The following is a 26524-nucleotide window of genomic DNA, read 5'->3' on the forward strand; positions in this document are numbered from 1 at the left end:
CAGCAGTTTTGAAAGTATGATTATTTTAGGCATAGCTTTCCTTTAAGGGAAGGTAATGTTTATACCTTGCTGTCGGAAACGTCTTTGTGATGTGGGTCTTGAAGGAAAATGCGCAGCTGATGTAAAAGCTAAAGGCTTTGGCTTGGATTATGAGACTGGCATAAAACCTTCAGAGAGAGCCATGCCTGGAGCTATGCCCTGTTGTCATTCTTGTTGGAGTTGAAAATATATTCAGTTTAATTTGGATTGATCTTTAGCTAGTTACTAAACCCAGATTGATTGAAATAAAGCATCCCCTCAATGAACAGTGCTCCATTGCTTGCCATCTCAGCCTGTGGTATATACTTGCTTGCATACATTCCACTTGAGATTCCAATCTCCATGTTTGCTGTATAAATAGTGTCTGTCCTGGATTTAAAAACATAGCTTTACACATATTAGAACCTACCTGATCCACTTGTGACAGTCTGGTCCAGAATACACACCCAATGGACAGCGCTGCAACTGAAGTGGTTATAAATGCAACTGATTTCTTCTATTGAACATCATCAAGATTTAACAGCATCAGGCATCCTAGTTGCTTTTTTCATTCACTCCTTTACTTTCATTTCAAATTTGTGGCAATAGGTGTACTTCTCATTCAAAGACTTTTAACTGATATTCATGTACCCTAAATAGCTTCAGTTATGTGTGGTACCCCAAAACGCTTTACAAGTGACAGACACTCCCCTTTATATTTCCTGCACATTAATTCCTCCATCTTTTTTAACTTAACAAATATTAAGAAATTCTTAGATAAGCAGCGACTCCTTACTGAGAAAATTGCACTCTTCTTTTAAGCTCACTGTCTGGCACTACAGTGGCTGAAGGCACTACATTGTCTGTTGACTCGGTGTGCTTTTTCTGCTCTATGCAGTTGGTAACTTTGAAAACTGGGCTTTTGTTTGCTAACGTTTTGCTAGTTTAGCGGGAAGTGCACCATTCAACATCTTTTGGCATGATTTGTCTTTCACTCCCATTTTTTGAGTGAACATTTTTTATAAATATTCCCATCACAGGAAACATTTTGCCATCGTTGTTTGTAAAGGACATTTCATGTGTCAAGATTGACTGAAAATCACTCGCATGCTCTTGTGTATCTTGTACTCTCCTGACAACCACACTGTTCAAATAGGATACGTTTGTCAGATAATGTCCAGGAAGACATTGAAAGCCAATAAAAGAATCTGCCTTGTAATTAGAAAAGATGTAAGAGCCTCTCGGTGTCTGCAGGCCATGATTGCCAGTGAAAAATAAAGCGTCGCAAGCTCCTGCATCTACCTTAGTGCTTTGTGAGACTCCATGTGGAAAAGGTGGCAAAACTGTCCCCTATCACTAAATTGAGGCATGTTTAGACTAATGGGGACATGGGTCACCTCTTGGCTCTACAATAGGGGTGGGCGGAATTTGCGGAATTAACCTTCGCAAATTATCGCGAGAATGTTTAAAATTATCGCAAACAAGCAGAAATATCGCAAAGATGCGGAAGTTTTTTTCCGGCATGTTCGCGAGATTTTCTGCATGGTTGCGGGTCGCCAACTTACCCATGTGGTTGCTTGCGGGCGCGGCCATCTTGTTTTGAGTTGTTCTCGCGGTGCATGATCGCGAGAAGAAAGACGTGATCGCGCGACGCATGACGTCACTGCGGGCGCGAACTGTCGCGAGACAGCGCAAATGGCTAAAAACAATACAACATCTCATGGAGAACGCGACCGGATCAAGAAAACTTGTCGGCGAACGCAGGGATTCAGGTAAGGCGATCGCGCGCGCGCGAGAATGTATCATTTTACAGCGCGAGCAAGAAACAAATTATCGCCAAGCTGCGGAAACCGGAATTTTTGACATTTTCGCGCTCTCCGCGGAACGCAAAAATGTCAAATTATCGCAATTTCCGCGAACGGAACGAAATTTTTGCCCAGGCCTACTCTACAAGCTAGGAAACAAGTAAAAATGCTATCAAAGATCCCTTGGGCACATTACAGCTGGAGCAAAAGAAAACGATGCAGCTTTTCCAAGAGTATTATGGTGAACTACATAAAGAAGAGGGCACTGCATCAGGGATAGAAATGCAGAAATACATAACTCCAGACATTGAGAGACAGATACTTGTTGTGTCCTTTTCTTCCCAAGACATTATTCAAGCTATTAGCACACTTCCTGTTGGTAAAGATGCAGGCCCGGATATAATTCCCTCTGAATTCTATGAAACCTTTAAAGATATTTTAGTACCTTGTTTTATGGAATTATTTCATTTGATGGATACTGGTGGTGATACTACTTCTTTTCTTCTTAGTGCAAACCCTTTTTATCCATATTTTCCAAAAAAGGGAAAAGATTCGCAGGCTTGCTCTTCTTACTGTCCTATATCATTAATCAATGGCAATGCTAAAATGTATAAAAAAAAATCTTGCAAATCATATTCCTCCAAGACTATCAAACTGGGTAGAGACCACTGAACATACAAGTTTGACCATCTCTATATTTGACGTTGCAGGGATCCTCGGCATACCAGCAGGGGTGATCAAGCTAGATGTGAAGAAGGCGTTTGATAGTTCTCCTTTCTTTTTCTCTAGGAGACCCTGACTAATACAAGATTTGGGCTCAATGTTTATTAGGATTAAGATGCTGTTTAGATATCTGTTTTCTATAATAGTAAAGATACCACTTCGAAAGACTTCACTAATTTATTGTGATCCAAAAGGTGAAGCCATAGAACAAGGGTAAGGTGCTCATTGCCTTAAATGTTTTAAATGGATTTTAAGCTTACTATATGGTTTACTAGAGTTCTTATGATAGTTGAATCAGAGGGTTCTTTTTTCTCTTTGATTGGGGTACGGGGGGAATGTACATCCAGGTAATGTAATACTGTGCTAGGGTGCTTAGGGATTTACCATGTTGGAAACCTTTACGGGATGTGCCCATTATTGTTTATGTAATCACCCAAAACATATACTGGGGTTGGGATTAATCACAATACCGAACATTAGACCTTTGTTCTGCATATTGAGTAGCTCACTGGAGGTCTGCTGTCCTATCGGTGGTGTGTTCCATCACCATGGAAAAGGCCTTTGGCTCTTTAAACTGAGACTTAGCTATTTTTGTTCCTGGGAGAGAAATAGTTTGGGAATCACACTTCACAGTCAATCAGACCCATCTACTTATTCTTTACTGCACAAGTGAAGACAGGTCGGTTAATATCAGAGGCCTGGATACCATATATGCGAACCGGTTTACAATGCTCCTTGTCACTATTGCTGTTTGAGTTGACAATAAAGCCGTTGGAGATACGGTTCCTGGAGCGAGGACTCCCTAGCAGCTTAAGGCTTCAAAATTATGTGCAGTTCATCTCTTCATAGTAAGATGATGTGCTTGTTCAGTTTGGGGATTCCCCATCTAAAGTGGTTCAAATTATGTAGGAGCTAGATAATTTTGGTGACTAATCAGTCCTAAGGGTAAATAAGGACAAATCTTGCTTGTCCTCCCTTAAACTACCCTGTACCCATAATGGTGACACACTTCCAGCACTTCGCTTGAGTGGGATGAGACAATCTTTAAATGTCTGGGTGTGCAAATGTATCACAATGTGGCTAAAGTCATAGATAAGAATGTAGGAAAAGCGATAACGGTGATGAAGAAAGCTGTCCTTTTCAGGTTGAAACTCCTCCTGTCAGCAATGGTCAGGATCGCACTTTCTAAAATGAGGTTTCCCTGCCTTCTGTATTACTCTACACATACATCCATGATACAACAGCGACAAATATTTGTAACCCTTTGTTCAATACTATCAGATCTGATTTGGGGAGGCAAGAAGAACAGAGTTGTGCTGAAAATTCCAACTCCTAGCTGTATAGCTGGGATGAATGCCCCAGGAATTTCCCTACCTCTCAGCACAGCTTCATTGGGCACCTGGATGGATAGCCAAAGATGCTACAGAAGAGGTTAAATATGTAGGACATGTTATAGGGGGGAGGTTAGCATCAGAGATAAATCTCTTTGTTACAGTAGATAAATAGACATTAAGAGCCACTGGTGGACTCTGTCTCCTCACGAGTAAGGCTGTAGTAACATATGCGCCAAACTTGCCAATATGGTGTTACCCTATGCTCATGGAGGTGGCACCTTGGGTAAACACGAAAAGGGGACTGATGCAGATGTACTTTACATATGTAATCTCTATGACAACCCTGAACTCACCTTCCAGTACATCACGCAATTTCAATATCCTGTACCTTAGGGACAATTCTTAGAGCATAGGGCTATGATGGGTGCGATTTGGCAAACTTAAGACCCTCACCTCAACAACTCCGTAACATATTTGGTCCTTAATACACTGTTCAGAATAGACAGTACTTTGTCGCGATATCTCGTTAGCATCGTTGTGCCATTACACCATCAGGTGACTATTAAGGTAAGTGCTCGGACTAGGAATAAAGGAAGTGTATTCTACAGGGCTGGTGATAGGTCTAAGTGTGCACTTATATTTTTTCTATGTGCTAAGTATTTCTCCATTATTGTCTACACTTCCGTTGTTAAGTATATATCCAAACTATATAATGTAATACAATATAAATGTTGGCAACATAGTGGTAAAATAATAGTACATACAAAGACATTGGGTGACATAATGGTAAAATACATAAGACATACTAAAAACTCTAATTGTCTGCAATATTTTGGATACAATGTAAATGCCCAATGATCCTAAGGTAGTCAATATTGTGTCATAGGTCTCTGTAAATTGGTGTTGGAGGTATTACATGAAGATATTGGGGCAATTTAATGTCAGTTACTTGAGAAGATTTTGTTCTATTGACCAATCCAACCCTGTAAATCAAAAAGATATTTTACTTACATCACATAACTCTTGGCCAACTGTACTGCCAACACCAGGCCCGAGAGACCTCCATGCGGCAAAATGGCTATATAATTATATGTTTTTTGAAGAATACAAAAAAGTAAAAGCAATAAATACTGATCAAATGTTTTATATTGTTTGAGGTTAAAATGTGTTTTGCATTGCATAGGTTGATGGAAACAGCAGCACATTGAGCATGAGTGTGCACTTCAAGCCGCTGAAGAGGCTGGTGGAAGAAGCGACCTTCAGTGAAATCCTCATTCCCTTGCAGTCAGTGATGATACCTACCCTCCCATCCACACCTGGCACCCATGCCAGTCACGAACCATTTCCTGGGCAATGGGCCTATATCTCAGGCTTCGATGATACGGTATAACTCTTTGTTCTAAACATTACAGTTCAGATGATAGTGGTGTTTTTTGTCATATACAGTCCATAATTTGTTTTCTTGCAGATTTGCATTGAAAACAATTCAAAAGGTATGGGAAGGTGCGGGGGGACATGGCCTAACGGCTAGAGCGGTCGACCTTGAAGCTGGGGAACTGGGTTCAAGTGTCGGCAGGGATGCTCAACATCCTGTGAGTCTGGACTAATCACTTAATCTCCCCATGCCTAACAAAAAATGAATGTATCCATCTGTAACACAACTGGTGCTCATGTAACGCGCTTTGATACCTTCTGGTCTAGTACTCGCTGTACACACCTCCCTTCACACAAAAAAACGGTGCAGTACACATGTGTTTTCACAGCCCCTGCTGTTTAACCAGGAGCTAATGTCAGTTGTTTATTTTATTATAGGGGATTCCTTTGATGCTGTGAGCTGAGTGCTTTAGAGCGCAACAGTAAACAGAAGGACATTAATAGTTCAGGAGGAGCATGGGGATATTAGTAAAGATCAAAAATGGTCAGTCTGGTTCTTTTACAGCTAAACATTTTCTGCATTCCCGCTCCTGTTAATGACTGCGAACGTCTTTTAAAGGGAGGTAAGGGCTTCATTCCATCTGGTATCTTTAATGGTTCTGTTAGTGAAAGCAAAAGATCTGTCCATCAGATGTTTTCCACAACATTAGTATCTGATAAAGGCTTCTAGATGCAGATTCCTTACCTTTAAATTTCCCAGGCGTCAGACTGCATCGGAAAGATTTTTCTTGAGCAGTACCCCTTTGCACCAATAAGTGGCCTCGTTCAGCTCAATGCGTCGTCCGTGCCAGAAGTGAGATCTGTGGCACCTATATAGGCACCCCCTAAGCAAGCTGCCGTCAGTTCTTTTCTTTCCACGCCAGCCAGCGCTGATCTGTAGAAGAGCTACCCCTCAGTCACTGTTTGACTGTATTTTTTTGACGTTTTGTCGAGTGCTTTTGAGGTTTTGTCATCCTGGTGTGTAGGATGTCATCGAAAAAAGCAGGATTTAAGTCCTGCGGAGCCTGTCATTGGGCTGTGTTGGTGATGGACCAACACCTGGTCTGCCTGTGGTGTGTCGAGTGAGACTACGACCTGAAGTCGTGCTCCGATTGCCACGCCATGAATCCCAAGGCCTTGCGGTAGCTGTCCCTCAAGCTCATTGCGACGCTGCGCGCAATGCAGCGGCATTCGAGATCCCGTTCGAGAGGAAGGTTCCAGGAGCGGTCTCGGAGTCCGAGGTTGTTGTCCCAGTCCAATCCTCAGGACATTCGGGTAAGTTCCGTCACAAGAAGAAGTCGATGAAGTCTTTGATTTTTCTCGTCCATCGGCCGATGAGGGAGCATTGACATTCGGGCCGGGCTCCGCGGTAGAGCCTGAGCAGACTCTGCACTTTCCGCCAGCCGGAGCGCCCAGCTACAAGAGTTTTATGTGGCCATGTCACTTATCTTTGGGCAGGCTAACCCCTCCAGTGCGCCTTCATGCCCGCAGGGTCAGAGGGGGGTTCCATCTGGCTACGGAGGAGGGAACCTCTCACGCAATGGGGATGCGGAGGACAGGTGAGGTCCTTGACCTTCAGTTGCCCTCGGTGGCAGTCAAGACTAACATCTTGACAGAGGTCCTGCAACCGTATGTTTTAACATCAGAACCACTACTCCCGTTCAATGATGCCCTCACTAACATCCTTTTAGGGGCTTGGCCCAAACTCCAAAAAAGGGGCTCCTGGGAATAGGACAATTGCTTGCCACCCCACTCCGGGAGACTTACATTTCCTCACCCAACACCCTACCCCGGAGAGATTGGTGGTCCAAGCCTCAACATCCCATGGCACATTCTCTACCATTTTCATTGGACAGGGAATCCAAGAGACCTCAACTCTTGGGGGGAGGAAGATCTTTTCTTCAGCCAGCCTGGCATTGCATTATTCCCACAATCTGTGGGACACAGTTGTGCAGCTGCTGCCACAGCTCCCGGAGGAGGCTCTGGCCTTACTCTCTCAGGCTGATGCCGATAGGAGAGATGCAGCAAAGTTCACTATCCTCTGTGGACTTAACATGACCGACTCGCTGTGAAGAGCGGTTTCATCGAGGGTGGCCTTGAAACGCTACGCCTGGTTGAGGACAACTGGTTTTCGGGGATGTCCAATCCCCTTTTATGGTCATACCCTTTGATGGCACCTGTCTCTTTGGAGACCAGACTGATTCAGCGCTGTAGGGCTACTGCCGAGTCCTTAGGCCTTTCCATGGCCCCACGTCTTCCCTAATCCGCTTTTTGCTCCTGTCATGGCTATAGGATTGGTTCCAGCCGTGCCAATTTTCTCCGAGCCACGCATGCTGCCCAGCCTCAGCGTGGCCGAGGACGCGGTACCCACAGACCTCGTGGGTCAGTTAGCCAGCGGTCTGGTCAGTCCCCCCTCCGCCCTAGCCTCTGCAATCTCCAAACCATCCCAATCTGCCCCCTTATCACCATGGGCATCCAGTTGGCGGCAGTATTGACCATCTCCTGCCAGACTGGCAGTCCATAACATCGGAAAGGTGGGTTTTGCAAATCGTCAGAAGGGGCTACTCCCACCCCTTTGTGACTACCCTTTCCTCCATGCCACCAATTTAGGGAGGAAGCGCAGTGACTGGGGTCCCGATCAACAGGATCCCAGTTAGACTAGTTAAAAAAAAACATAACATACAGACACCAGCAAAAAGTGGGGGTAGCCATGAAAGCAGATCCTACATTATTGATGTATACAAGTCTTATATTATTGGTTTGTCCTCCACAATATACTGCCCTACATTCACTTAACTAACCTTTTTAAACTGCATTATGGACATGCAGAAACACTAATATCTTCAACATTTGTACAGTTTATGCATTCAAAGAGACACATCCCATATGGGAGACAGACCAGCACACCAATGGTCATTCACTTTCTACAAAGCCCAGCAAATATACAGGAAACTAACATTAACAAACATACAGGTATAAATGCACAGAGGCAAGCTTAAGTATGCAGCAGGGGGACACAGTGTGATCTGACTCTGTAGAGCAAAGAATGTTGCACAGGACGAAGCTCAGTATGAAGTTCAGCAATTAATTATAGGGTGCACTACACAAGAGGAGCAATATTGATGCACCTTGTGAGGGCATGGGATGACATGCCCCAGGGACCAGTGAGTTCTATGGGTTGGGGAGCACTGGGTGCTGTGCTTTAAGAGAACATTTGGTCTAGTACAGATAAGGAACACATGGCTCTGTGCTTCATGGGAACACAGTGAGGTGCAGCGGAGAGCACAAGATGATGTACAGCAGGTACACACGGTGATGATCAGTAGAATGGAGGTCACTATAGGAGGTCACTATACTCTTTCGCCTCCCAACCCTTTTCCTGAACTAGTTTCTCTACAGCAATATTTTGCATTTTTGACATGTACAGTGTTCCTCTGACCAAATTGTTCCAAGCAACAAATCTTTGTATTGGGACATATAGCAGAGGCTCACTGAATGAAATTTGTTACAATTCTGTGATTCCTGTGAAAACTAGATTTCTTTTCCATCAGTGCCAAGCTAATGAAAAACACTAATGTGAACAAAAGAACAGTAAAGAAACAATATTCCATTCCAAAGCACACCCAAACCTCCAACACGTTATTTGCTTTGAGTGCAGTACCATTAGATATGAGCACAGTACTTAGCTGATTGCGTGTCGTAAATTCTTTTTTGATCAGACAGTGCTTTATGCTTTTGTGCAAACAAGCAACCAATTGCTCAGTTTTTCATGCTTTTCACTTCACTTTTTTAAATCTGCCATTATTGTGTTATCATTTTCTGTTTTTGATGCAGGTGGAAATTTTAGCCTCTCTACAGAAACCTAAGAAGATCTCGTTGAAGGGCTCAGATGGCAAATTATACATCATGATGTGTAAACCAAAAGATGATCTCAGGAAGGACTGCCGACTTATGGAGTTCAACTCCTTGATTAACAAGGTTTAAATATGTTTTGAAAATATGTAATTGTTGTTTGTCCTTAAAATACGTCAGATTAGACTGTTGGTCAAGTGGAACTGATGTTAATAGGTGGTGTTTCGAATAGATGGATTTTTGACCCTATTAAGTTAAAATGATCTTTTATTTTTGTGTTCTACCTTTTTTGGAAGTTTCAATGTAGTACTGACATATTCTTTAGGAAACATGATTTATAATTGCATTGAGACTCTTGCATTTACTGTCTCAGTGTATAAATCTGTTGATGAACACTGAAGATCCCTGGCCAAATTATATTCCAAAACAATGTTGTTAGCATCTATGTATCATAAGATTATAGTGTATAAATAGCTTCTTTAGATGTATACGAAGATTTCGATGCAATAATGATGATTCCTGTTATTATTTCTTTTAAAGTGCCTTCGAAAGGATGCAGAGTCACGAAGGCGAGAACTCCACATTCGCACCTATGCAGTCATTCCACTCAATGACGAATGTGGTATAATTGAATGGGTGAACAATACAGCCGGCTTAAGACATATCCTGAACAAGTTATACAAAGATAAAGGTAAAGTGTTCACTGGCACACTTACATTGATTGAGGTGGTAATTCATTAGGGTAAATGGCCTACATAGATGTGACTCCTGTTTTCTACCAATAAACTTAAGGGTATACTAAGCCTAACTCACACCAGCGCTGCCTAGGTGAGACCTAAAAAAGGATACAGACACATGGGTGATCTTTGCCAAACACTTTATTTGAATGCGTTTGTTATAATGGCTTGAACAATACTTTATTGAAAAATTCTATTCATGATGATTTGGCAATGCCTTATTTCAAAGTGTTATTCACAGTGATTTTAAGTAATGCTTCATACAAACATATTATTTATAATGCTATCTTTAAAGGGTTGTTAATCCAGACAGTAGGTCATATTCCTGAGACGCTGTAATGTTTAGCTGTAATGGTAAATCATTGATGATGCTAGCGCCTTATTGCAATGCCTGATTACTCACGATAAGTGCAGAGGAGGAATTATGGTTACTGACGTCCGTGAAGGAATGAGGTATTACCATAACTTGATTCCAGTCTTTAAATGAGACATTGACGTAATGCCAACTGACACCCCCATATATGGTTAAATCTTTTACTAACATGAAGGGGGTGTCCTGTGAATTTTAGGGTCATGACCCTTTAAGGGTCAAATATAATGTTGCAAAAGGAATTTTCACCAGCCTTATGTATATTTGTAAAGTACTGCATTGTATCGAGTAATGTGAGTGTAATAAATGTACTTTTACTTTTCTATAGAAAAAGCACAGACTGGACAATTATTTAGTGTTATTATTGTATGCCAGTGAATGGTGATTACTAGCCAACACTTACGACCTTGAGTAGGCTATGAACTGCTCTACTCCAGTACCCTGATAGAGTGTCGAGCGCTACAATGGGGTTTTTGGTTCCTAGTAGAGGGTGAATGTGGACCCATTACCTGTGCAGTCCACACAAAGAATTGCCTGTTTCTTGACAAGAAGTCACACTTATTCCCCCAAAGTAATTTGCTGACCACATCACACTATTTACTGGTCTGAATTCAATCTGTGTTTTTGAAGCTTATCCTTCATTCCTAGATAGTCTTCCAACCAGGGCTTAGCTTGCAATTGACTAGGACGTTTGTGATAGAAAACTTTCTGAAAGCTATAGACCTTGCTTCAATCTAAAGATAAAGTAGGCGGAGAGGCAGAATATCGTAAAGTAACATTAATCGAGCAAACCTCCTATAACAGTTTGTTTCTTTTGTTAGAGTAGATCATGTTATAAGCTGGACTGTATGTCAACATTACATTACAATAGCAGAATTATCCTTGGAGTAGCTTGTAATGCAAGTGTCAAAAGTCACCCTTATTCTTTAATGTTCAGGTTAGGCAGCTTGGTGATATCATAACTCTAAGCCCTTGGGTTATAAATGTATTCTGTGGGTACATATAAACTATTAATGTTCAACAAGCACGACACAAAAAGAAAACGTAGACTCTCTGGGACATGTACACTTAAAGAACTCTTTGTTCCTGGTATGTTATGTTAATTAATTTGTAAAGCGCAATGGTTACCCTGGGGTGTCCTGGCGCTGGTTACCTATTCCTACAGACCAATTACCAAGAAGAGTCAGACCAATTAGTTGAGCAGTTTTCATGAGTAAACAACCAGGTTTTTAATGCCCTTCTGAAGGACAACAGATCCGGCATATTTCTAAGCTGAGCCGGGAGATCATTCCACGCCTTAGCTGCCCCGAAAACAAATCTTTGGCCTCCCCAGGAAACCTTTTTTTATCTTCGGGACCGTCACCGTTTTAGCACCTGAAGAACGTAGATTTCTTGTGGGTGTGTACCACTTTAATTGATTCTGCAGATAGTCTGGACCACTCCCATGAAATGCTTTAAAAACGGTGCTCAACGTTTTAAGAAGTATCCTCTTCCTGACTGGGAGCCAGTGCAGCTTCTTAATTTCCTTAGAAATCGCCGCAAACTTAGGGATCCCAGTAAGCAATCTGACGGCTACATTTTGAAGCCTTTGTAATTTGTTCAGGAAACGTTCCTGGATGTTTAAATAGAGGCTGTTACAGTAGTCGAGCTTTGACAGTACCAAGGCAGAGACCACTGTTTTCTGACTCCCTACTGGCAGGAAAGGCAGAATTTTTTTCACTGTCCGCAAAACAAAAGCTGTAGAGGAGGAGACTGAATTAATTTGGGCCCCCAAATTTAGCTTGTCATCCACAATTACTCCCAAGTTTTTTACTTTTTGAACCGGGGCTGGTACAGAAACTTAAGAAGAGAAGGTCTCTTCTGTCAATCAAAACTCAGGTATTGGTCGTTATGTGCCACTATTAACTGTATTGGGATACTGTTCCCACATTAAGGGCTGGTATGTCTGCCATTATGAAGGATAAACTTCATTTAATTCAATATGTGGTAGTCCACCTGATACGTAGCCCCCAAAAAGGATTTCATTGCAGATGTTACTTTGGCAATTTGCCCTCAAAGCTTACGATCACATTGAAGCTGGAGTGTCTGGCCTTCCACTGTCTGTGTACTACAGGCAACTGAAACAATAGCCCAGATAATCAAATCAGCAAGTATTGGTTGTCTAATAACATATTCCCGGCATAGAAAACTGTGAATTTGTCATCTATATAGCTGCTCTTCCTCAAATGCCTTACCTTTGTCAGCCGTCTTGAGTCGGGGACTAGAGAGTTTGAAAATCAACCTAGCAACATAGCCTTTTCACTATACTTTTAACAACAACCTGTTTCATTGATGTGGTTAATTTAGAACAGTTGTATAACCCATTTTCTAAGCAAGCGTAGGAGTAGGCTAACATTTAATTTCCATGTGCCAAGAAAAGTTGTCAGCATTATAACCTTTATGTTCACTGGGGACATGGTGAAGGGAGATTAGGCAATGGATACTTGGTGGTGCTGGGGTCTATACAGACTATGCAAAGTGGTGCAGACAACCCTGTTACACAAAGCATGGACAATGGTGGCATTTTAGATAGAAAGGCCTGGGCTTGCTACTGATAGTAATACTCTTCCAACTGTGAAAATAAAGTTTTTGACTTGGAGTCCATTATCTGTGCTCCCTTTTTTCCAGGCTACTGGCACGCTCACAATATCAGTTACATATTAAATGATGATGCTCTTGCTTCGAGTAAAAGTTTTCTTTCTTTGAAAAACATAAGTTCCACACCCATGCTTTTTCAAAACCATTTCCCTTACGTGCTGTTGAGATGAAGAGAAAAGAGCTAGGCCTGTCTGGTAAGACTGGAAATTGGAGTCACCAATGACGTATTCCGTGAACGGGTAAAATGGACAATATGTTAAACGTTGTCTAATATTATGGAGATCAAGGAAGATTTTCCTGCTGTCACATTGATATTTGCTACAGAATAATTGAACAAGATCATAGCTACACATTGTCTCATGTTATTCCCCACTCCCAGCAGTTTTAGAGAACTAGATCTCTGATTGTTAAACTAACTCCTCCTTGTCTTTTTCCACTATACATGGCAAAATATATTTGTTTTCTTTTTAGGGTTATATATGACTGGGAAAGAGCTCCGTCAGTACATGCTACCAAAGGGAGCGCCAATTCAAGAGAAGATGAAAATGTTCAAAGACGTTCTTATGCCGCGACATCCTCCTGTTTTTCATGAATGGTTCTTAAGGACCTTTCCAGATCCTACTTCTTGGTTAGTACTATAACTGCTGCAGTTATTAGTTTGATTAACATATCAGTTGTGTGGCAAATGCAAAAAAGAATCCAAAATGAAAATCTGACAGCTTATAAACCCTAAAGAATGAACTGACAAGGTGTTAGCGGGTACTCTCAGCCGGTTGCCATTTCTCCCTCTTTGAGGTTTGACTTGAAGCTTTAGTTTGCTCAGTTTTGTGACTTGGTTAAAAGAATCAGCTGATCTAACTCAGTTCCCTTCAACATCTCTTTTTATTCCAAGTAAGAAGAATTGTATTGCATACATCTTTGTTTCCTAAATGGGTTTTTATTTTCAACTCGCTCATTTTAGCTCTGTGCTTTTTAAAGTAGCTTTTGTCTGTAAGCGCTTCAGTTGAAATTAAAAGCGCTGACAATGGGGAGTGGAAAGAGAACCCTGCTGCATGTGTTCAGAATTGTGATGCCATCCAGAGACGATTAATAGGAAGCAAAGAGCCTGGTCGTTAATTGCAGAACCTTAAAGACCTTGGACTGGGACAAGAGCTTAAGTTGCCCTCTGAGTCTCTCGACCCTTTCATTACTCATGTGCTTCTTGTTGTTCCCAGGCAGTCCTTTTTGTCATCTATCCCTGTATGTAGTGATCGTCTTCTCTGTATGTGCCTTTTCCTTTGGCATTAATATACATTTTCTGCTACAAGAGACATTATCTTTTTTCTTCCTTCCACTGTTTGCAGTAAACCTGGTAAGCGGGGCAGTTTTCTGTGACTAACGTTGCTTTTTCTGCCACTGGAACTTTCATCTGGCCAACATGTTTGTTTTGAGTGCATAAATTTGGCCATAGAGTCTGAAGAACCACACAAGTTAGTGCTTAAAAGAGATCCACCATTAAAAAAATCATAGTTTTTGTCAAGGCATGCATTGTTTGCATCTTGAGCGTGGTATCTGAATATGATATGCTTTTTTTAATTTGATTTTACCAAGGGTCAGAACAATTGATACATTATGTTGTTACCATATCATGGATTACCCACGAAATCACAATACAATACAATACTAGAAGTAAAACAAAATGTAAAAAAGGAGGTTGATGGGAGAGGGGAGGAAGAGAGAAACTGTGGGAAAGTTTGTAAGGATTAGAGAAAGCCAGTCAGTGAAGAGGATGCAATAGACAGAAAAATCGATCTCGGGAATTTCAAGACATGCAAAATATGGGAGCATATCTAGACCCATCGCATGTAGTTGATCTGACCCCCCTGGTCTTGGCAGCTGCGACTTCACGTTCAAAAGTTTGATGTAACATTGCCCAGAAATCAACTACTTTTGGTGGTGTAGAATCAATCCATGCCCTAGCTATGTAAAAGCGTGCGCTGACAATTATAATCGCAATCAGCGAGCTAAGGTTGGCATTAGTCCCTGGCTTGTGACCCAACATGATTATCCTTATTGCTCAAGTAAAATTCATTCCTAAATTAAACTGAAATTGGTCGGCGTAGGCTATCCCAGAATTCCTTGAGCCCGGGACATTTGATAAGCATGTGGACTATGTCAGCTGCATAGAGGCGAAAATGTGACCGCTCAGAGGTTCCGGATACTGCCCATTTAGAAATATGGTTTGGTGTATGATATAGCATACAGATTGTTCTAAATTGCTGTAGCTTAAGGCTGATCGAGATTGATATACGGTCTACTATTGTAAGTGCCTCCTGAATGTCAGTTGGCGTAACTACGTTTGCGAGACACTGACTCAATCCTGAGGCTAAATGTGTTTTGTTGTCCTGAGCACACAAAATATATTTCTGGTACATTGTGCTTTTGTTTAGTACAATGGGCTCCCTGAAGGCTGATAGAAAATGGGGAGTATTTTGCGTGTTTCTTGAACATTATTGAATTCGGAACGATGTGAGAAATAATCCTTCACCTACAGGTACTTAGAAAAGTTGTGTTGCCGGAGCCCATATTTTCCTGAAGTGAAGCAAACGTCCGGAACACCTGTATGTCATACAGTTGCCCAACACTGTGTATGCCCTGTTGGCAACAGGTCCGCCCGATAGTATCATGGAATATGTGGGGCAATGCTGGATTCCCCCATAATAGAGTATAGGGATGAACTACTGGTATAGAAAATGTATTGCAGATTTCACGCCAGGTCCTGACTACATTTCTAATTACCTTAAATCTGACCCTCTTGAAGTAATTAGGGTCTGTTAATTTGTGCAGTGGATAGCTAGTATCCAAGCTTAGCGCCAGTTGATATGCGAGCATGGTCAGTCTCGGTTTCTTCCCCATTAATTAGCTTTGGCTCCGACTCGTGAATGATGCCCAAAAGTATGGCTTAAAATCTGGTAGTTGTAATCCTCCCTTTGAGTAAGGTAGTTTCAAAAAGCAAATAGCGCGTCTGGCCCTCCTATACCCCTAGATAAAGCTACTGACTGTCCCCTCAAAACGTTTAAATATAGAATCAGGGACTCATAGTGGTATTGATCGAAATAGATACAGAAACTTCAGCAGTATGTTCATCTTGATAATATTACAGCGGCCCAGAATGCTCAAAGGGAGCCAATGCCATTGCCGCATTTTAGCAATTACTATTTTCGATAGTGGTTCATAATTAGGCGTGACACTTTCCACAAAGTAGCTATGTCTGTGAAAAGATGCTTTGAAATTGAGGATTACCTGCGTTTTGGGTAAGTTCAACTTATTGCCTGAAAAAGCACCAAATTATTCCTTCTCCTTAGATATGAGATTCAGCGCTACCCCTTGATTGTTGGCATAGATTGCCATATCGTCTGCATAGGTATTTTGAGTTCAGTCACTTTTGATATTACAGGCTGTATACCCTTATTCTGTAGGAGGTGTCTTAGATAAGGTTCTGTGTAGAGGGCAAATAGCAAAGGGGAGAGTGGGCATTCTTGACATGTACCTCTGTGTATCGCAAACCTAGTGGTGCGGATACCTTCCATCAGGACCTTAGCCAGCGAGTTCTTATAAAGTGTCAGCACCATAGTTATAAATCTATTACCTAGCCCCTATGCACCTATAGTCAGCCAGAGTGTGTCCCAGGTGAAGCCTTTTCGGCGTCCAGCTTTACCATCCCAATGTTATCCTTTATTTTTCCCAGCAACGTCAAACGCTGCTATCGCAGTATTAATATGTGCCGCGGGGATATAGCCATGCTGCTGGTCTAAAACCAATTTGTGCATTACTGGGGAGAGGCAAGTTGCTAAAATTTTGGAAAAGATCTTAGCGCCTGCGTTTACCAAGGATATGGGGCGTTAGGAGCCCCATTGCTCCAGTGGTTTATCTTTTTTGAGGACTACCACAATATTAATCATCCCCCATGTTGCTGTAGCAGCTCCTCCATTACAGATAGATGTCATCGAATCGAGAAGTTCTGGCGTGAGAATATCCATGAATACCTTGTAGAATTCAAGAAGTATTGCATCCTCCCCTGCTGCTTTACCAGAGGATCGAGCGCAGAGTGCCACCTCAACGTCTCCTAGCCCTATATCCCATTGCAGAGAGAGCTGCTGCTGGGGATCCAGATGCCGCAGACCACTCTCCTGCAAATAGTTGATAACCGTCAACTGTTCCTTACTGTCGGGTTTGTTATAAACATTTTAATAGAAGTAGGTAAATTGCTCATCTATTGCTTGTGGGTGGGTATACATAGTCCCATCCTCCCCCTGGATGCGCTTTATTGTGCAGTTTGCCCTTTTGTCAGAAATCTGATGTGCCAGAAGGAGACCCACTTTTTCCCCATATTCATACTGGAACATCTTGTTCTTCTGATAGCTGGCAGCCACCATCTCAGTTAGACCCCTATTGAGCAGCTTGTTCATGTGTGTCTTTAATGAGAATCGCCTGCGCATGCTGCAGTTCTGATGCCACACAGTCCTGCCGACATTTATCAGTTTTATGCAGCACTTGCTTGTTATAATTTAGAATAAATCGGAGTGTAATCTCCCTGATGTATGCCTTCATGCAGTTCCACGCAGTTGCTACAGGGGAAGAGCTCAGAGGTAAGTATTCTATGAGTGAACGCCTTATATTTCCCCGATACTCAATGTTCGCAAGAAGATTATGTGGAAATGAAAATAGCCGTTAATTATTCCCCGCTGCATGTGCCATCTGCATAGTAAGCATAGCAGGGTTATGATCTGAAGTAATTTTGGGTCATATCTTGATACATGCCCCCTCCAACATGTACCCTTGTGCCGATATCATGTCAATTCATGAGTACTGCTTGTGAGGAGAGGAATAATAAGTGTGTCCTGGTAGTAGGGGGAATGCTGTTCTCCACACATCAACTAACCTGTGCAGCCACGCGAGCTCCAGAATGGAGGCATGAGTTCTACGCAGCTTGGCATTTGCATGACGATTAGTGGAATCGATGCTGTTGTCAATTACGCAGTTGAAATCGCCCATGCAGATCAAATCACTGGGCCAGTCTAGCAACTCAATAGTTAAATAATCAAAGACCACCGGATCATCTAGATTTGGGTCATACACCGCACAAATAATATATTTTCGACCATTGATCAAGAGTTGTGCAGTAGCCCACCTCCCCCTATTATCTTCGGCGGTTTTGAGAACGCTGGCTGCTAACTTCTTGGATTTCATTATGGTGACCCCCCCGGATGGATCTGTCTGGGACGTGCAAATTACGCTGTCATAAACCAGTTGCTTTAAGGCTTGCCGGTCTTTATAGGCCGGGTGAGTTTCGGTAATACCTAATATATGCGGTTTGTAAGCTACTAGTTCATCCCGTATTAACTGCCGCTTTCTGTTTTGATTTAACCCAGCCACGTTCCAGCACATGCATTTTAAACTAAACATTGTGCTGATCCCAGTTTGGTTTACCCTTCCCTAGCTGCTATATAACATAGACTCCCCTCCCCCAATCTTTGTAACATTCTAAGTGCCATCTCCAATAGCTCTGACCCTTAAGGCTGCCTATGACCCCCCACCCCCTGAAATACAATATAGAAAACAAGAAGTAAGTTCCATCCTCCCTTTGGCCCCTCCTGCCCTTGAAATCCCCCCAACCCTCGCCGTGCTAGGAAAAGGAATGATCCTATCCCTTAGCTGTCTCTGGAATGACGGCCTTCTTGGGGCACCACCCGAGACCGCCACCCCTCCCCTACCCGTTACCACACCACCAAAAAAAAGGAATCCGTGAAACTCCCCACCCCTTAGTTCTGGTGCGCGTTCAGTTTCAAGGTCCTTTAGTCATGACTTCTCTCCCTAGAAGTAGTCCATAAGAGAGTGCTGTATAGCAGCCTGCCAAAATTGACCCGCAGCTACCCTTAGTTGCAGTATAAGAATACGTATTGCCATTTGCTCAGGGCCTGAGACCCGTTCTGTTCAGAGTGAAAGAACAGCGATCGACCATCCTTGATGACCTTCAGTCGTGTCGGTTCTTGCAGGAACACCTGCGCCCCCAAGGCATTTAACGGGTCTATTAGCTGTCTCATCTTCCAGCGTCTGTCCATTGTGGTCTTGCATAAGTCTGATCGGACAGAGATGGACATAGATTTGACTGTTGTAGGTGCTGCGGGTCGGACTTTAAAATATATTGCTTGCCTCAAAAAAAAGTTGCTGATGTTTATAAGAATAGGACGGGTGTGTGTGTGCTTTGACTGAGCCATTTGCTTAAGGACGATAGGAGGTCTATGAGCACGCAGGATTTGAGAGTCCATATCCCAGTCTGCTTGATCTGAAATTGCTTTCTGGGACAGATCAACTACATGCTATCTGGGATTGCTGCTTTCCTTCCCCTCCGGTATGCCAAGAACCTTCCGGTTGTTTTGGCTCTGCCTATTTTCCAAGTCTTCAACTTTGCTTTGGATGAGCGCGAGTTGCCTCCCACCTTCAGTGATTGTTTTTACCGTTGCTGAGCCGATTTCTTTTCTATGCCGACCACTCGGTGTTGGAGCTCAGCTACCTCCGATGAGAGTGCTGCCAACCTGCATGTAACATCTGACAGCGCCTGATGCATTGCCACGTCATCTGCTTTGACCTGGGCATAATGTTCCTGCGCCTCTGCTCTATGGTTCTGCAAGCACTGGAGGATTGTGGACAAAGATGGCTCTTTAACACCAGTTACGCGCCCCTGTTCATACTGATCGGTACCATTACTTCCAGATGACACCGGGCGAGTTTCCCATGAAGGCGAGCTGCCGGTGGATTCCAGAACTCCGCTTATGCTGTTGTCGAGCTTAAGATTGGGACTTGCATCTGGTATTCCCTGAATGACCGCTCCCGGCTGGGGTGAGCGAGATAGGGAGGCAGAGCCTTTATGAGTCAGCTGTGATATCAGGGCCTTAACCTCTCCTTTAAAGGTAACTCGCTTATGCAAATGTCTATCCTTGGGCCCCCCTTTGGAGCGTGTTGTGGCCAAGCTGTTAGGGTCACTGATATAGTTAGCTTGTTTAAAGCCACCGCGGCTCTTTGCGATTTTGGTTTTTACTTGCTTTTTTCCCAGAAGGGGGTCTTCTGTCCTGGCGTCTTTGTCCCCTAAACAAGCAGAAACCTGGTATAGCAGGTTATTAGGGCCTCATTCTACTCTTGAACCTGCTAGACCCGCTGTCCCAGAGCAATCCATTATCCCCTCCAGTTCTCTGGACTGGCTCTGCTTTCTAACAAAGCCTTCAGGAAGCCATCTATCACCGCTGAGATTAGGAGTGGTAGTCACACTGCCCCCGATCTATTAGTACTTGCTACAGCCTGTTGTACTGTATTTGTTCTTTGTGAGCTATCTACTGCACTAGCACCTTGTGCCCCTCCCTGCTTGGTGTGATACCCTTGGTAATCCGGGCCTGATCCTGGGCTAGCTCCTATAGCGATGGTAGCAGTGGCCTGACCGTCCCTCAGTGTTAGCATGAGGTATTGTCAATATTGGCTGAGGCATTGTCATTATTAGCACTGATAGTATAGTTAGGATCTGTACCTTCAAGTTTGGCCTGGTCGGCTGTAGTTGTAGTTTGCGGCATAGAGGACAGTTCTTCCCCTGATGCGCCATTAATGTTCTTCACTACGCTCACCAGCACATCTACCATCGATGCTGCAGTGTTCTCCACGTTTTCCTCGTTGCAGGCATGCAGCAGGCCATTTGCGTTGCCTGACTGCAGGAGCCTGAGGATTGACCTCCCTGCCCAGGAGCCACAAGCTCTCTGGAGCACGCAGGCGAGCGCCAGTTTCACCTGCCGTCACTGCCGACCCAGAAGAGTCAATTCCTGCTGCTGCTGCTGTCCCTGCTGCAGCAGCCTTGTCGCGGCCGTGATGTCAGTGGCTCTGCCACCGCGCAGCCCGTACCTGCAGCAGGAAGTCTCGTATGAGCCTGAAAAGCTGTGTGTGCATCCGAAGCTCCGACTGGAGAGATGCTTGTGGTTTGGAAGATTCCACCGCCGGTAAGTGCAGGACCAAATGGTTACTGTGAGGAGAGTTACGGGTTATGCTGGCACCATGCAGTGTGAACAGAGACGGAGGTGTGGGAGCGGTCTCAGAGCCCTCACCAAGGCAGGATCAGCCCGCCATCTTCCCTTCCCCATGACTATGATATGTCTAGTGTATCAGTGCAAGACTTTCTCACCTTGCTACCGGGCTTAACAGTATCAGATCGTCCTAGGCTGTATCAGAGTTGGAAATTGGGTTTCCGGTTGGCTAGGGTACACCCTGGCCAGGCAGAACCCACCACCCTAGTCAGGATAAGCTAGATACACAACTGAGATAACCTGTGCTCACCCTCTGGTAGCTTGGCACAGAGTAGGCAGGTTTATCAAAAGAGGCAATGTGTAAAGTATTTGTGCAGCACGCCCCCACAGTAACACAATGAATACACCACAAAAAGACTCCACACAGGTTCAGAGATATAGCTTATCCTATTCTGAACAAAACAAGATGAAAATAACCAAGATCCAATAAGCAGCTCTCAAGTTATGAGCAATTCCAAATCAAATCATTTGTATTGTGCTTTGTTCTAGGCAGATTACTTATGGTTGCGTCAATCTAATTGAATTGTATTGGATCCCCACAGAGGATCGTCAAGTATGTGATAGACAATTACTATTTGTAAGTGTACCCAAATGATGAGTACGGGAGACCCGTAATGTGTCCCCTGAGACCTACACACTGAGTACAATTCAGCGGTCTTCCAAGAGGGCAGCACAGCTGACGGGGACCGCTCGGGCCCGTTCACATTAAGTACCTTCTCGAATGAGGCAGCAGGGTTGGGAAAAGCCACCAACTATCTCTTTCCCCAGGTCAAGTGCAGGGGGGGCTGCGCCTAATCACGCTTGTCTATAGTGCGACGAAGCACGCTTATAGAAGTTGCAACAGTCTCTCTCCAGCTAAGTCCTAAGCGGGGCAGCACGTTGCTATGGTGACGCTTTCGTCCAGAGATGTGATGAAGTTGAAACACTGCCAACATGGACTCCGCAGCGTTCACGAGTGAAGCATGGGTCCTTAAATGAAATCAACATGGAGCGCTGAGCCCAGCTGGAGATCGGGCCACCGCTGAATTCCTTAAACACTGAGTTCTTGATCCTTGCAGAGCGGAGCACCAGTTTTGTAGTAGCAAATCTCTGTGTATATTCATAATCTGTGAATAGTCCCGCCCATGTGCGTGGACCCCGGAGCAATAGAAATAGTCTCTTAAGTTGTCCTCTTCTGCAGTCCTGCATAGACACTTAAGAGAAAATCAAAGACAAATAATGCAGCCTGACATTAACAAGGCTACACTAGCCAGCACTTCATCCTGAAGTGACACAAAAGATAGCCAAATAATATTTAAATTTGCACATTTTGCTAATTTTCACACCAAGAGAAACTCCCCTTCACAAAAATCCTTTGTCATGATAGAGAGGAAGGGTTGGACAGACAAGCCCCATAGGCTGCCATTATGTGTCTGGAAAAGGGATACCGTGACTTTAAAGGACCATCTAGAGACCCTCGGTATCCCATGATGTACAGCCAAAGGCAAGTTACTTTCAGTTCTTTTTTCCGGCTCCTGCTACCAGGACCCTGGAGCATTGAGCTCTTCCTTTATTGGTATTTCTTCAAGCTTTTGAGCTTTTTTGATAGTTTTAGTGGTTCAATCGACGTCTGGGGCCTTTATCTTCCATTCGCTGTCCTTTCTGGCCAGCTAAGCCACTTCCTTTTTGTCAAAATGCCAGCTCTCTTTGACAAGTGCCCTGAGTGTGGCAGGAAGAAGGCCAAGTCAGACTCCCACAGGTTTTGAATACTCTGTCTTCCATCTTCTCATGTTCCTGACTCCTGTGTCATCTGCAAGCCATTCTCCAGGAGGACCCTGCGTGACAGGGAGAAGATTTGTCTTCAAGGCCTGGAGCAGAGAAGACCTCAGGATGCAGGTGGGGCCTCAGGGCATGGATGGAACCTTTCATCTTCCACTTCCCGTGCTTCGGCCTCTGTGGGGCTTCCCCAGACGCGAGAAGGCCCAGAAACGGCACCGGTCCCGGTCAACATCGATGGCTACGACATCGAAAGTTATGATGACGATATACTCCCCGTCGACCCAGGGCTCTGGGTCTAAACGGCATCGGGGGGAAGGACGTTGAGACCTCGGACGAGGTCGACGTCGAGGACATCACAGACAACGTCGACACATCATCGTCGTCGATCTGAGTCCCGAAGACATCGGTGCTCGCTGTCGAGGCGACACCGCCAATCGCCGTCAACGTCGACGCGCAGGTCGCCGTCGAGAAGGAGCTCTTCGCCGTCGTGGAGCAAGTCGACGTCGAAAGGGAAGTCGACGTCACGAAGGAAGTCGGCGTCGAGAAGAAAGTCGACGTCGGGAAGGAGGTCGTCTTCGAGAAGCCTGTCACACTCTGTGGTCAGCATTTCCTAGATCGAGGCGGCACCAGCGTTCTCCATCAGGGGATACTGCCTCCAGAGCACCCTCTTCAAGGCCTGCCCGCAAGAGGAGGAGAGTGATTCATAACTCGGACTCTGAATACTCCAGGACCTATTCACCATCTAGGTCTCCGGAGACAGCCCAGCCTGTCGGGGCATTGCTCTCGTAGCCGGCACAGATCTTCTACCAGGTCTCGACATCGTCACCGCCGCGAGAGGTCATGCTCCAGGTACACTAGGGACACGGATTCCTCTAGTGGTGGAAGATACTCGCCGACCTTGTCAGACTCTCCTCCTACGAGGGTTTCACCGGTCGATGACATCGCCACGTTTAAAGACGTGCTGTTGAGAGGAGCGGCTAAACTGGGGATCGCACTGGTTGTGCCTGCCCCGTCCACCTCTGTCATCTTTGAGACGCTGCAACGTAAGCAACTCTCTCGTCCTCTGCTTCCTCTAGTGCCCGGTTTGGAGGAACCGGCTATGGAACTGTTCCTGACGCCTGCCTCTGTGAAGTCTGCTCCATCACGGCTTCAAAAGAAGTACAGGCCTCCGGACTCTGACCCCGCATTCCTGCGAACAGATCCACCTCTGGATTCGGTTATAGTGGTGGCGGCTAAGAAACAGCACTCTACGGCTCCATCGTCCACTGTACCACCGGACAAAGAAAGCCACAGACTGGATTCGGCGGGGAGGAAGGTCTGCAGTACAGCAGCCACTTCCATGAAGGCAGCAAGCTCGACTGCCCTCTTGGGCCGCTATGACCGCTCCTTATTGGAGTCTCTACAGCAATTTCTTGAACTCCTCCCTAGGGACAAGCGTGAGGACTTTCAGGAGATTCTTAATGAGGGCATGATGGTGTCAAATCAGATAATCAGTGCGGCAGCAGACACCTTTCTCCTGGCAGCCCATGAATACTGTCACGGTGTGACTCTGAGGCGGCACTCCTGGTTGCGGCTTACCTCCCTGAAACCAGAGGCACAGCAGCGAATTGCTAATCTGCCCGTTTCGGGTTCCACGCTCTTCGGTGCCCATGCAAACGAGGAAATGGCTCGCATGAAGGCGGAAGTTGAGACACTCAAGGCTGTTGGCTTGGAGAAGCCCAAAGAACAGCGTAAAACTTTCCGCCCATACCAACGAAGCTATTCTTTCCAGCGGTTCCAACGCGGGCAGGGTCGGCAGGGTCGTCAGGCTGGACAGCAGCAGTTTCAGCGGCAGCCTTTTCAGAGACATGAAAGGGGCAGAGGCAACCAACAGTCCACATCAGGGAACAAGGGCCCAGCTGGGTCTTAGTCCTGAGGGATTACTTCCCCCTCTTCTGTTACCCACTCCGGTGGGGGGAAGCATACAGAACTACCTGGCAGAGTGGAGAATAATTACTCAGGACAAGTGGGTGCTGAATATTGTTTGCAATGGATACAGTCTACGCTTTATCAGCCCTCCTCTAGCTATTCCACCAGTTCGCTCACAATACCTGCTACGCAAACTTCAAGCGGAGGCTGATACCCTGTTAAGATAAAGGGCGATAGAGCTTGTTCCTCCATCTCTGAGAGGAAAGGGTCTATACTCAAGGTTCTTTCTGGTGCGGAAAAAGGACAAAAACGAGTTCAGGCCCATTCTGGATTTGCGGGAAGCAAACAAATGGATTTGCAGAGAAAAGTTCTGTATGCTGTCCCTGCACCAGATTTATCCTCAGCTGCATCAAGGAGACTGGCTCTGCGCCATAGATCTGCAGGACACGTACTTCCATGTCCCCATTGCCCAGAAGCATTGGAAGTTCCTGCGTTTCCTGGTCGGCACCAACCACTATCAGTATACAGTACTTCCGTTTGGCCTGAAGTCTGCTCCCAGGACTTTTTCAAAGTGCATGGTGGTGGTGGCAGCGCACCTGAGAAAGAACAAGGTGCTTGTTTACCCGTACCTGGACGACTGGCTGATCAAAGCATCCACGTTCCAGGAGGCGCAGCTACATTTCAACAGGACCGCTGCTCTGTTGAACCAATTGGGTCTGCACATCAACATATCCAAATCTGTCCCGACTCCTGTTCAGTGTCTGCAGTACTTGGGAGCCTCCATCGATACTCTCAAGGCAAGCGTGTGTTCTTCGGAGGAGCGACGCTTATCGATCCTTCAGAAAGCTCAGACTCATGTCCGTTCCATCACCGACGGTGAGGACGGTGTCCTCTCTCCTGGGGTCGATGGCCTCTTGTATCCTTCTCACTCCACATGCACGCCTCCACATGAGGCCGTTCCAGAAATGTCTGGAGGATCGGTGGGACCAGAGACGAGGGAGCTGGGAGGACAGGATCCAACTGTCTCAACACGCTCTACAATCCCTGAAGTGGTGGTGTTTACCGGAGAATCTCCTCAAAGGGATTCCATTCCACAAGGAGATACCGACCATTGTGACAGATGCGTCTCTCCAGGGCTGGGGAGTGCATTCGGACCACCTTCAGATCCAAGGCACGTGGTCTCAGACAGAATCTATGTATCACAACAATTTTCTGGAACTCAGAACTGTTGATCTGGCGCTGAAAGCCTTCCACCCGTCCTTTCGGACCAATTCTCTGCTTGTATAGACGGACAACACAACAACGATGTATTACCTCAACAAGGAGGGGGGCTCAAGATCGCGCACACTGTCTCTAGAAGCGCAAGCGATCTGGAAATGGCTGTTGGCCAGGGGACTGACGATAACGGCGACCCATCTGCCAGGTGTGCAGAATGCTCAGGCAGACGCTCTCAGCAGGCTCGTTCAAGAAAGCCACGAGTGGGTCTTAAACGACGAGGTGTTAAGAGACATCTTCGCAAGATGGGGCACTCCAGACATCGATCTGTTCGCCACCGCAGAAAACAGCAAATGCCGAGACTTCGCCTCCAGGTTTTACCAACCGGGGACGCTGGGGAATGCACTGTGGATCAACTGGTCGAACAGCTTTCTCTACGCTTTTCCACCCATTCCCCTGATCCTGACAGTGTTGATCAAGCTGTCCCAGTCACGGGCCAGAATGATCCTCATTGCCTCGGAATGGCCTCGGCAGGAGTGGTTCACCGACCTACTACATCGGTCTCTCCTGCCGCAAATTCGGCGTCCATGTCGGCCGGACCTTCTCACGAAGTTCGGAGCGCATACAAATGGAAGAGAATCTGCATTTGGTG

The 26524-nt window shown here is 45.1% G+C and overlaps 1 protein-coding gene across 3 annotated transcripts in view; it reads left to right on the forward strand.

The window, feature by feature from the left end:
• Positions 1-26524, forward strand: part of ATR (ATR checkpoint kinase) — a 434398-nt gene that overhangs the window by 352512 nt on the left and 55362 nt on the right. For all 3 annotated transcript variants that reach the window (XM_085633621.1, XM_085633618.1, XM_085633619.1), the window contains exons 40-43: positions 5064-5264; positions 9128-9271; positions 9686-9836; positions 13361-13517. In XM_085633621.1, coding sequence (XP_085489747.1) covers positions 5064-5264; positions 9128-9271; positions 9686-9836; positions 13361-13517 — 653 coding nt within the window. The remainder of the gene's footprint in view (positions 1-5063; positions 5265-9127; positions 9272-9685; positions 9837-13360; positions 13518-26524) is intronic.

This window comes from Triturus cristatus, chromosome 11 (assembly GCF_964204655.1).
Source record: "Triturus cristatus chromosome 11, aTriCri1.1, whole genome shotgun sequence".
Lineage (NCBI taxonomy): Eukaryota > Metazoa > Chordata > Amphibia > Caudata > Salamandridae > Triturus > Triturus cristatus.